The sequence below is a fragment of the Canis lupus genome, chromosome 18, assembly GCF_003254725.2.
Source record: "Canis lupus dingo isolate Sandy chromosome 18, ASM325472v2, whole genome shotgun sequence".
Lineage (NCBI taxonomy): Eukaryota > Metazoa > Chordata > Mammalia > Carnivora > Canidae > Canis > Canis lupus.
Window position 1 is genome coordinate 17,105,618 of NC_064260.1, and position 13,070 is coordinate 17,118,687.

General features: G+C 39.7%; 2 protein-coding genes across 16 annotated transcripts in view; one reads left to right on the top strand and one right to left on the bottom strand.

The window, feature by feature from the left end:
* Positions 1–13,070, top strand: part of FBXL13 (F-box and leucine rich repeat protein 13) — a 204,693-nt gene that overhangs the window by 84,172 nt on the left and 107,451 nt on the right. The gene's annotated exons all lie outside the window — the stretch shown is intronic.
* Positions 1–13,070, bottom strand: part of LRRC17 (leucine rich repeat containing 17) — a 29,146-nt gene that overhangs the window by 1,223 nt on the left and 14,853 nt on the right. The window contains exons 2-4 of one of the 2 annotated variants that reach the window (XM_049096658.1): positions 12,842–13,035; positions 11,548–12,367; positions 3,171–3,326 (exon numbers count right to left, since the gene is read on the bottom strand). In XM_049096658.1, the coding sequence (XP_048952615.1) occupies positions 3,171–3,326; positions 11,548–12,367; positions 12,842–12,859 (994 nt within the window). In that variant the 5' untranslated portion in view covers positions 12,860–13,035. The remainder of the gene's footprint in view (positions 1–3,170; positions 3,327–11,547; positions 12,368–12,841; positions 13,036–13,070) is intronic. The other variant, XM_025449546.3, reaches the window with a different exon arrangement.

Below are 13,070 nucleotides of genomic sequence, written 5' to 3' on the forward strand. Positions count from 1 at the left end.
TTGTTTTCCTCTGGATAAAGCCAATTGGTCACCTCAATTACTAGATAAAGTTAGGACCACCATGTATGACAAATAATGCTGTCAGTTCTTTCAGTTGACTAGTTATTTACCATGTATGCATGTTTTCAGGGTAAATATGTATGGGATTGTCTGCTTGCTACATAAAAGAGTAAGATTTCTGTCTTTGTAATCTCTTAGAAGATTGCCTGTGATGTCCATCACATTCTGGTTTAATGCTTATTCAATAAGAAAAGTGGTTTTGTTTTGTTTTGTTTTTCTCTACTCCCTTTGTAGAGAGAATTTCTGTGTTGGGAAATTTTGGTTTTCATTATATTTTCCTAACAGTATACGTGTCTAAATGCAAAATTCTGCAGTATGTTTTTACTCACACAAGGCCTTTTCCTGGATTTAATTGGCTAGAATACAATATATCATTTGAAAAATCAGTTTTATGTTAGTTTTCTAAAAAAATGTATTTGGGGCTCAAGTGCATTTTTTTAATACTCACTGCAAAGATGCCACAAAAAAGGCATGAATTAGGAAAATATTTCAAATGTAAGATATAAGTGCATAAACAAGGAAAAATGTGTATGGTGATGATGTGACAGTTCCTGGGATATGAGCAAACTCTGAAAATGCTTCAAAAATAGCCCCCCCCCCATTTATGAGGAGGGAATTATATTTCTTTACAGTCCAAAATGAAACAATTTTTATCAACATTTTGAAAACATCTGGTTGTGTTTTGGCAAACTTTGGTAGCTGTCAGCTTTGAATCCATATGTATTTAATTCTGCTGGAGGGTGGGTAATTAACAAATGTCAAACATATAACATAAAAATAAGACAACAAAACCCTTTTTTATTTTCCCCTCCAGGAGTAGAAAAGAAATCTAAATCTAGATTATCCCTACTTCAGTTGATGTGAACTAACCCTGGAACTTATTGGTCAACCTTGATTTCAAATATTTTGTTTCTATTTCAAACATTTTCTCATTACTGTTTTAAAATACTCAGGGCATACAACAATGTCCTTATTTTGAATTTGGAAAATGTGCTCTAATACCAATACCATGAACCGTTTTTATATCATTTGTTTTCAGACAAAACTCATAATTTCCCCTGAAAAGAATTCTATTTTGGTGCAAAAGCAATGGCTTAGGTTGGAGTGCTGAGATTGGGAAGGCGGCTGGGGAGGAGCAAAAGGTCAGCCGTGTAATGACAGTTTTGAAGACACTGCATTTTTTCCCCTATTTGCTAACATTCTATGAACCAATGATCTCACAATTCACTTTCCTTAGAACAAGTCAGCCCTTTAGACTGAAAGCATGTGAAAACATTCCTAGATTTTATTTTGCAAGTGCTATTGTTTTTACTTAAATCATATGTATCCAAGCACTTGAAAAAGCTGGATTTCATTTGTTTCTTAGAGAAGATAAAACCCCTAATAGGGTGTCTTTTCTTTCTCTTCTGCAATGAAGTTTGGCATTTTATGAGATTGTTATTTCACGCCTTTTAAAACCAGTAAATCTCATTGCATTTGGGTACCTGCCAGCATAAGTAGTTAACTAATTCTACTTGGGCACTGTTTCATCTCATTGGTCCTGAAATATAGAAGGTCTTTAATTTAATTTAATTTAATTTATTTATTTATTTTAATTATAATAATTATTATTATTTTTAAAATTAGTAGGCCCTATGCCCAATATGGGACTTGAACTCACAACACTGACATCCAGAGTCGCATGCTCTACCAACTGCACCGGTGGGGCATCCTGAAGGTCTCTTATTTTAAAACTTCTTTAGGTCATTTTGACTTATTAAAGAACTGAGATAATTTTTTGTTGTTGTTCCAAAAGACATATCAAGAATGTGGTTGGCATTTGGTAGGTGCTCAACACATATTTGTTAATGTAGAAAATATTTTCTTGGGACTGAATTGAACAAAGGAGAAAGAAAATAATACTATTGCTGGTAACAAGAGTTCATCTTATGTGTCAGCAAGGAAAGCACACCAGGCAAACAAGTCTAAGAGGCCTTCAGGAGATCTCAAGGATAGTAAAGGAATCCTTGCAATTATGGGAATTTCATAACTGATGAGGGAAAAATACCACTAGAAATAAAACAAACCCATTTTGCACTATAGAAAGGATTTTTCAAATTGAATTAGCACTGTGAAGGCATGTATGTTAAGTATGTTACAAATCTGATCAATATTGCAGTAATTCTCGGTTCTTTCCAAATCCAGTGTGTTTCTTTAATGTACCACACTCATTTTCACCAGAGGCTTTGCTTATTACTAGCAAATGGGGAAGAGCTTTGAATGATGAAAAAAAATTAATCGGATCTAGGATTAGATAAAATACATCTGGCTCTGGCTTGAGCACATTTTATCTTAATTTATGAGCTTGGTGCTTAGCAGATTGTTCCAAGTTTACTTTATTACATTTTTCAGTTTTATTTATTTTTTTTAGTAATCGCCACACCCAAATTGGGGCTCGAACTCACAACCCAAGATCGAGAGTTGCATACTTCACTAATGTGCTCCTCAAGGTTTTTTTATTCATTATTTATTTATTTTTTAATATTTTATTTATTTGAGAGAGAGAGAGAGAATGAGCGCAAGCAGGGAGAGGGGCAGCCCAAAAGGGAGAAGTGGACTCCCCACAGAGCAGGGACCCTGACACAGGGCTTGATCCCAGGGCCGGAGCCCAAGGCAGAGGCTTAAGCAGCTAAGTCACCCAGGCACCCCATTCCCTCAAGTTTACTTTAAACAAGTTGTTAAAGTCTTGCCTTAAACAAGTTTGAACTTAATGGACAGCAAAGAAAATGCCAAATCTGAATTTCCCTTTAAAAATCACTATAATGTTCATTAACATATTACTGACCATGTATTCTTATTTTTAAAATCTATTCTACAAAACACTTTTATTTGGAACAACTGAATAACTTGCTTAGTAATATATAGTATTACATCCTTCATAAAGCAACATTTTGGTTAATATTTTTCTGAGTACCAAACAAGTTCTAATTTAGGCATGGTGTTTAAACCTTTTATTATTTAGTTTAGTTTTTTTTTTTTTAACTAAATTGCATTTACTACAAATGTTGTCATAAGAAAAAAAATCAGAGCATCCCCATTACCCACTTAAAGGGCTATTCTGTGGAACTTACCAGGATCTATGAATTCAATGCCATTGCTGCTCAGGTTTAATTTTCTTAGCTCATGAACATCTTCAAACTCCTTGGGTCGAAGTTGGTTGATTTTATTGTATGACAAGTCAAGTTTAACAATATCTGGAGGGATGTTTTTCGGAACTTTCTTTAGCTCTGGAAAAATGAATAACATTCCGGTTATTGAGGTTTTCCCCTCTCCCCACATTCTCTGTCATTCTTCCACCTGTGGTAGAAGAGTTAGCTCTTAATGGGGAATGGGATTATCTAAAGCCAGAGAATGCTGGCGTGAACAAGACTTAGAAAGTCCGAATTCCACCAAAGCCCTGTGAACCAGGAGGTCACACTTAGAGGAACGGCCATCACTCTTTGCTGAGCTCTTCAGAGAAATGTCCTACAGGTGGCATCAAGAAATCAAGAGGACAGTAGGCACTGCATCTTGGCCTGGTCATCATCAAGTGAGGCAGTGGGGCTCCCTCTTGGCTGTCCTTTTGAAGCACCTGGGAAGCTTTAGAAAAAAAATTAAAAACCTGAAAGGAAATGAAGCCAACCAAACTAGTCTATGTGTGTCCCCTTCCAATCCCTTCCCACCCACTCTACGGGTTTTCACTATTTAACTACTGCCTCTTTGTTGTATTTTCATTTCATCCCTCTTCTTATGTTCCTTCTGGCAACAAAGAAGCTCGGGTCTCTCCACCCTAAAAAAGGAACAAAAAGCTTTTGACCTTAATGGTCCTCAAGCTGCTATCTTATTGCTCCTTTCCTTGGATGCTAAAGTTTGAGAAAGTGTAGTCTTGACTTGCTCCTGCTTCCTCATCACCACATCCCCTGAATCCTTGTGATTTAGCTTATACCCCACCACTCCTAGATTACTGGATACCTCAGGAACAAAAATACTGGTATTACTGTTACTGCTTCTATAGAAAGAGCCTCTGGTAGAGGAGTCTGCGTTATTTTTCACAGGTTAATAGGAAATCAGGGTTCACCTAATTTGTCTTTAATATTTGTTTCTCTTTAAATCATGCTTTAAAAAGTTAAGTGTTTATATTTTAGCGTAATATTTATCCTTTCTCTTAATCTTTAGCAAAATATTCTGAGGTTTAATTTTATGTAGGGCAAGTGAAAACTGAAGAGACAGAAAATTATTTCTGCAAAAGAAAACTAGACACAATAAAATGTCTAGATTAATTGACACCCAAGAAATAGCACGGCCCAAAGGCTTTCTGAATAAAGTTTGTTGAACTGAACTCTGTAGAGTAAAATAAGCTTATAAAAGGGGGTATTCATTTATCCATAATACCCTTTTTGGTACAGAATAATTGAATTGCTAAGAATTTCTTCAAAATAGTAAAAAAAAAAAAAAAAAAAAAGTAAGAGAAAAAAAGCTCTGGTATTTAGGACTTCTTATCTCATAATATCTTTACTTCCATAAAGACTCAGGCTTATATTTTCCCTCTCTTGACACTCAGAACCCATGGTCTCACATGGAATGGTATTGGTAGTTCCTTCTTTAGTATCCTCATTATTGCTAAATTTGATTTCTCTCCTTGATGGGATCTCAGTATCTTGATACCTATGTGTAGGAACTGTTCTAGGTGTTCTAACAAGTATTAAGTGACACGAACCCCATGGGCTAAGTACTATTATTATTTTCATTTTACTGATGAGGAAACTGGATACAATTTGCCCCAAGTCATAGTCCTAGGATTTAAACACACATGCTGTAGCTTCAGAATATATACTTCCAACCACTATGCTCTGCTGCCTGTTTGTTCCTGGTACCTTTCTGCTTCACTCATGCCGTTCCATTTTCCTTAGAATCCTCAAGCCTGGCAAAGGGTAAAGTTGGAATGTGGGAGAACTGAGGTGGAGTCAATATATTGGGGTGGTCATGAAACTTTCCTAGCTCTATATTTAAAATGACGTCGCCCAGTTTTCTGTTGGGCAATAACAGTAATACTATCTTTACCTGCTTTAGTATACATTTTACTGATTGCTTTCATTGTTGTCTCCTGCCCACCATAGAAGCTTCATGGTGGAGGCTTAGGACAATGCCTAATATATCCTAAATAAATAATGGTATGTGTCAGAGAGCTTCTAAAATGGCTCTCGGGTAGCCCAGGTGGCTCAGCAGTTTACCGCCACCTTCAGCCCCGGGCGTGATCCTGGAGACCCAGGATCAAATCCCATGTCAGGCTCCCTGTGTGGAGCCTGCTTCTCCCTCTGCCTGTGTATCTGCCTCTCTCTCTCTGTGTGTGTGAGAATAAATAAATAAATCTTTAAAAAATAAAATAAAATGAAATGGCTCTCAGTGCTCTTCTCTACTGATATATGTATCAGTATATGTCCTTGTGTCAACCCCTCTCCTTGAGTATGGCCTGAACCTAGTGATTTGTTTCCAACAATAGAATTCAGCAAATGGGATGGGATGTCACTTCCACAATTAGGTTACAAGAAATTATGGCTTTTGTTTTGCCAGCAGACTCTTTTCTGCTGAGTTTGATGAAGTGAGCTGTCATGTTGGAGAGGCCTGTGAATTAAGGGTGGCTTCTGGGAAACAGCCAGCAAGGAACTCAGGCCCTCTATTCAACAACCCTTGAGGAACTGAATTCTGCCAATGGCCATATGAGCTTGGAAGAGGAGTCTTTCCCAGCTGAGCCTTCAGATGAGTCCACAGGCATGAGTCTTGCTCAATACACTGGTTGTAGCCCCGTGATAGATCTGGAAGCAGAGGACCCAGCTAAACCATGTGTGGTTTCCTCACCCACAGAAACTGTGAGATAATAAATGTGTATTATTTCAAGCCACTAAGTTTTGGGGTGGCTCATCACAGTCAGCAACAGATAATATATTGTAAATATATAATAAAAGCTCATTAAATGTTGAGTTTAATGATTTAATAATACTAAGGATTCTTATAATAAAAATCCTTTTAAAATATGATCTGGGGCACCTGGGTGGCTCAATCAGTTAAGCATCTGCCTTCAGCTCAGGTAACGATCCCAGGGTCCTGGGATCGAGTCCCACATCTGGGTCCCTGCCGAGTGGGGAGCCTGCTTCTCCTTTTCCCTCTGCAGCTCCCCTTGTTTGTTCTCTCTCTCTCTGTCTCAGATAAATAAATATTTTTTTAAAATAAAAAATTAAAATAAAAAAAATAAAATATGGAGTGATCTTATTTCTGTCCTTTGGTAAGTCATTGTTCTGTTTGGCCTAGAATTTTGTCTGCCAATATATTGAAAAGTGAAAGATTTTAAGACTTGAATTTATTATAATGTTGCAACGGCATGGTAATCCTCCTTTGAGGATCATTAAGACCCTGATTGGAGAGTTATATTCTCTCTTGGGTCCTACATGTAAACAAGGAGGTGGCAATCCCAACAATAATAAAACCATGGAGACAACTGAGGACAGATCAAAGACATTAAATGTTTGGAATAATTATTGAAAATGTCTGTGGCATCTTTTTAGAAAGCTTTTAAGAGCAGAATAGAATTTATTTCAAAATACCCAAGATCTCTTCTCTTTCTAGTTCCTCCACTGCTACCATATTGGTCTAAGCCACCATCAGCTCTTGTCTGGATTATCCTCCAAAGAGTCCTAAGCCCATGAGATACTGTCTAAACATAGATTATGTCATTTTCCCCGATGGCTTCCAATCCTCCACAGGGTAAAATCCTCCCATTGTTCCCCTCGCACTATGAATAAAAGCTCAAGTCCTCATTAAGATCCAATGAAGCCATTAAGGACTTGCCACCACAGGCAGTATCTCCTAGGTTCTGGAAAGCAGGCTCTTTATCAGGACTTGTTTGCTGGTTTGGACATGTGGTGGGTGACAGAGACCTCCCAAACAACCACTGTAGAACAAGCTGAAGTGGGTAAACCACAAATAAATGGGTAGAAAAAAATGTTTATGAGAACTCCCGGAAACCCAGTTTAAGCAGCGTGACAGGCCTCTGGATGCTGGAAAGGGACTGTGAATTGCAGAACCAACTTTGGCATTGTCAGCAGTAAAAATAGGGTAAAAATAGGATCCACAAGTAAAACCAGGAAATGTAACCCAGAGCCTTTACTGGTTTGGCTTAGAAAAACATGGAAAAATCTTATTTGTTATACTGATGAGTAAGAACAGTTCTTTAGTTCTTTTAGACTTCAATGAGAATCGCAAATATCAATGTTAAGTGTGTGTGTCTTTGATAAAGATTATATAAATACAAATTCCCTCAGGCCACAAGTCAAATTTGGTACATAATGCCCCCATTTCTAGACCAGGCACCATGTAGTTATTTGCTGCTACTTAAGATTCTTGGTAAACACTCAAAAAAAAAAAAAAAATGCCTCACTTACCCTTGACAAGCCTTATGACTCCCCAACCAAAACCTGCTGAGTTTGAGTGAACTGGAAACTTTTCTCCATGGAAGTTCCCATTTAGTGGGCTATCTTAGTTGTCAGCAGTGTCAGAACTACTTTGAAGGCAAAGAGCCATAAATGACCCCAATTTTGCAAATAAAAACTTAATTATTGCTCAGACTAGCAGTGAAATTAACTTCAGAGACAACTGAGAGCAATTTACCTGCATAATTTTCCCTGGCCCTAATTCATTAGAAGTAAAATGAATCCTGAAAAATTGTAAATTATTCTGGTAAATACGAAGCTTAAATGCAGTTTTCAACTTTCACTTTCATGTATTTTTGGCAAATCCATTTACCTCAATATGGCATAAACATGCCTTTCAACTAAGGTCACATTTATTCCCTTTGAAAGACTAAGTTTTGTTGGCCAAGTGCCTGTCCCCCAGTGAATAAAGCTACTATTTCTTTTTCTTGCTGTCCAATGTTTAAGGCAAAATTAGTGATCTTTGAGGTCTATGTGGTCAAACTGGCACATATTGGGTACCCATCGTCTGCCAGCTGGAAAGGCACAACTCCTGAGTTAGGAGAATCTGTATTTGGGTTTCCTATGTGTCTTCATGTACATGGTATATTGTACAGAGCCTAAGAGGAGTGTCAGTACTGGGAGAAAGCACCCAGAACGCTTTTATACATTTTTCTTGGTTAACAGATATACCTAGAATCTTGAAACAAGATATGATATTGCATGGAGGTCAATGGCTTGGGGACTGCCTCTGTGACCTTAGAAGGGCAACTTAACTTCTGTGTACCTTAGTTCCCTCCTTTATAAGAATAATAACAGTGTTCTTTGAAGATTATGAAGAGTAAATTACATAATGCACATAAACTGCTATGTCGTAGGCACACGGAGCATTCAGTTGACAGCTCTTATTCACTAATGAGATCTACTCTTAATAGCAGGTTTTAGGCTTCTTTGGATTCTACATAGTATCTAACATGTGGCACATAAACAAAAGTATCACTATACTTTGGCAGGGATTCTTCACATTTGACATTTGTTATTTATTTATAGAATGGAATAAGGAAAATTATAGTAGATTAAATTCAGATTGTCATACTTGAATTCTAGCCATGATTTTTAATTCTATGTATTTTTATTTCTAAAGGTTGTTTAAATTACTGCTTTCGCAAGAGAAGAAAGCACTTCCGTTATTTTATTTTTTTAAAGATTTTATTTATTTATTTATGAAAGACACACACAGAGAGAGAGAGAGAGAAAAGCAAAGACACGGGCAAAGGGAGAAGCAGGCTCCATCCAGGGAGCCCGATGTGGGACTCAATCCTGAGAGTCCAGGATCACGCCCTGAGTTGAAGGCAGGCGCTAAACTACTGAGCCACCCAGGGATCCCCAGCACTTCCGTTATTATCATCAGTCTAAAGCATACGGCCCTGTACCAGGCACTTACCTGGGAGTAAGAGGTTTAAGAGATAAACTTTAAACTTCTGGGAATCAACAATACACCATGATGAAAAATAAACAATCAACTGAATCAACAGATTTATATCAACCATAGTGAAAGCAATTTATATTGATATTTAAAGACAAAACTACCCTTCATTTTGTAATCTGAAAGGTCTGTTCTCTGATTTATGTAGTCATTATCGTTTGGAGGAACTTGAGTTGTCCTTTCATGGATGAGCCAGTGTTATTATAAAGTGTGTATGCCATGAAGCTTTATATTATTTCCAGTATATAAATGTATATTTTAAAACAAGGGACATTATCTGCCCCCCTAATTTATGGGACATACCTGGAAGTTGCATTTAGACAACAATAAGTTGAGGAAAGAAAAAAAAATTAAATGTATCTGTTTTTATAAGCTGATGTTTGCCAAAAGAAAATGAGGCAAAAAAAAAAAAAATGAGGCAAAAATATCATGGAAAATAAGAAAAGGCAGAAATAGCCTCATTGTGAAGGGAAATGGCAAAGAGCATTAAAGCCATAAATGAGGAAGATATTTCCCTTCATATCATTTTTTTTAAAGTAGCCTCCACATCCAGGGTGGAGCCCAGGCTTGAGTTCACAACCCTGAGATCGAGAGGCAATGCCTAACCGACTGAGCCACCCAAGTGCCTCCGTGTTATCTATTCTTAAATTACAGTGTAATTTAGCTGTCGGTCTTCAATTTTGTGTTAATGGCATTTTTTAAAGATTTTATTTATTAATGAGAGAGAGAGAGAGAGAGGGAGAGGGAGAGAGAGAGAGAGGCAGAGGGAGAAGCAGGCTCCATGCAGGGAGCCTGACATGGGGCTCAATCCCGGGTCTCCAGGATCAGGCCCTGGGCTGAAGGCAGCACTAAACCTCTGAGCCACCCAGGCTGCCCTTAATGGCATTTTTCTTAATCAATGAACCTAACTGTAAGTATTTTCTCCTTATCACCTGACGTAGCAAGTGCGAATTAACTTTAGCTTGAGGGGAGAGCCTCTGTTGTATTCATGTAATTTTTCTTTTTTTTTTTTTTTCATGTAATTTTTCTAAATCAAGTCTAGGGTTAGAGGCTTTGTATTAGTTTCTTGAATATATAATTTAAGCTTCTAATCTAAGCATCCCAAAGGCCCTCCTAGTACAACATGCTCTTCAGCATGGGGCACTAAGTACTTAGTGCAACAATGTCAGGGAAATTCTACCCAATCCGGCTGCGGAGAAATGGCATAAGCTGACTTATCTGGAATTCTTTGATGCTTCTACTGTTGAGGCAGTTTTTTGGTTAAACATGATCAGATTAAGGAGGACGGCAAGATTAGGCAGGCCAAGGTTCAAATCTTAGCTTTGCTGTTTACCTTTCCATGTCACATGGCTGTGATGTGCTCTAACCAGGTCCCGCCTCTGGAGTCTGGGAGAGGGGGCAAGGCTTGGGCACTTCTTTGCTGATAAATGAACACATTTACTCCTGGTTCAGGTTGCCTGCTCCTTCGGGCTCAACTAATTCCTGCCTATGGTTCCCCCGAAAGGAGCCAAAGTCTCTGGGTTGCTCTTAACCTTCTCTTTCTGTTCTTAAAGAAATGAAACAAAGCAAAACCTCCTAAGATAAGTGGAAGGAATAGCACCTTGCTCTGATGTGACCCTAATCCAATGACATCTAGCTTTAATTGAATATTACGTATAAGTCATCAATCCATGCAGAAATGCAGCAGACACTGTCCCACAGGACAGTTGTCCAGGGTGGATTAGCAGGTCCCAGACCACACTTTGAGAACATCTTTACTAACCCATCAAGACCACTACTGAAAGTTCCCATTTTCTTATTTTGTAAATTAATCCTGTATATGGAGACCCTGCACAGTATCAGAGCAAGACTGTGTGGGACGTAAAACCCAGCAATGATTTTTCAGGAAGAAGTATTCTGGAAAGAGTTCATAATTCTTGGATTAAATACTTTCAATTTAGTTCTTTCAATATTTTTTGGTTTTAATTTGGGAACAGGAAAGATACAAGATGTTAGCAAGCATGTATTAAAACCTTGACACCAATTCTTAAAAGTACAGACACTGGTGGTCACCACATCCCACCTTGCCTCTCTCTCGTGGTCCTGTCACCTGTCTCCAATTACACATGATCCTCCTTGAGGTAATTTCCCCACGGATGCATGCCATGTTTTTGCTTTCAGTCACATTATGTAGAGAGCATTTGGACCTGTTTTTATACCCCTTGTTTACCTAAATTCTATTACGCTGTGATATAAGAAAAGGAGATTCTTGACAGCCACAGCTTTTGATTAGCAAATTCAGAGTAGGACCCAAGGGGCTACCTTTCCTAAGCAACTCTACTGGCCCGCAATCACCAATCACTTGGAGTCTGAACCCTGGAAAAGCTTGGAGTAAATTCCATGGTCCCCGGGGAAAGATTTCTGGGGAAAGTCGCACCAGAAACCCCAGGCACGTTGGGGTGTAGGGTGGGGGTTATAAGATTCAGAGATCATTTTTTTTTTAATAGCCCATGAAAATGAAAAACTAAGAAACTTACAGACCTTTCCGTTTGCAGTCCAGTGTTTGTATGGGAAACACGTAATTGTAGCAAAGAGAAGAGTCCACCTCGGGCTTGATGACTGGGGGCCTCCCGGACACTTGGGGTTTCGGGTCTAATTGTTCCCTCTCCTCTTCATCGCACAACTGTTCAGGTTTTATCTGCCGCAGTTTTTTGTTTTTTAGCTCATGGGGGCTTTCGCACTTGGCGTAGTTCCCCAAGTTCCGGTTTCTTGGGATCTGCAACATTGAAATTAGGGTCTCCATCTCACAAGTGCAGTGCCAGGGGTTGTCGTAGAGGCGCAGGTAGCCCAGGAGAGGCGTGTAAAGGAACACTTCCTCCGTCAGGACTTGGAGGCGGTTGTGCTGCAGCAGCAGGGTGGTCAGTTTATTTAAACCAAAGAAGGCCTCGCTCTCAATCTTGGAGATCTCGTTCTGCTGCAGATCCAGGGTTTTCAGCCTCTTAAACCTGGAAAACATCTTGTCCTTCAATATGCGGATCTTGTTCCTGGCCAGCAGCATGTGCAGCAGATCCGGAGGCCAGTCGGGCAGCACGTAAACCAGTTTCCTTTCCTGACAGTCCAAGTACTTCTCGTGGAGGTACGTGTAGGCCTCGCAGGGGGGCCCCGAGCCCCCCCGGGCGCCCCCCGCCCGGCCCCGGGCGCCCCCCGGGCTGGCCTTGCGGAGCTCCGCCGCCTCGCAGAGGCCGAGCAGCATCACCAGGGCGACCGCGCGCATCCTGACATCCAGCTGGCCCCGGGCCTGGACGGACGGACCGACGGCTTCCTGGGCGCTCCGAGACCCCACGCACGCGCACCGCAGTCCCTAGGCCGTGCGAGAAAACACTGTGAGCCTGGGGTGCCCGACCCTGAGCAGTCTCACAAACACATGCGCTTCCCTTACATTCGTACTGTACGGTGGTGTGATTGACGGCTGACGTCATGATGTATGACGGCATATGACATGATGACGTGGGTATGACATGATGATTCGACTTTTGCATATGTTGTGAGATGATCACCTCAATGAGTATATATGTATATAAAAATATATTCATTTATTTATATATATAATATTTTATATATAAATATATTTATAAATAAATATATTTATATATATATATAAAATATATATATATATATTTTTTTTTTTTTTCAAAGCAAAGACATTGCAATGAATAAAGGCCCAGCCTGAACGGTGCCCCCTCCCGCCGGCCTGCTTTGGTGGCTGCACCTTGGGGCCCTGGGTTGGATGGAAGCCTCTCCTGCTGGCTTCACTGTGTGACCTCAGGCTACTTACCTCAGCCCTCTCCTGCATCTGTGAAGTGGGGCATGGATGCCTCGCAGGAAGCACTGCTGCCAGGAGGAGACAGGCTCAGGCGCCTGAGACTCTGCCCAGGGCGAGTCTAGGGGAAGCACCTGGCTGTGTTAGGGCTTAGCAGTAGGAAGAGTGAAACAGTGGATTCAAGAAGTTAAGGGGATTCTTCTTACAGCCTTGAGGTGTGCAAAAAAAAAAAAAAAAAAAAGAG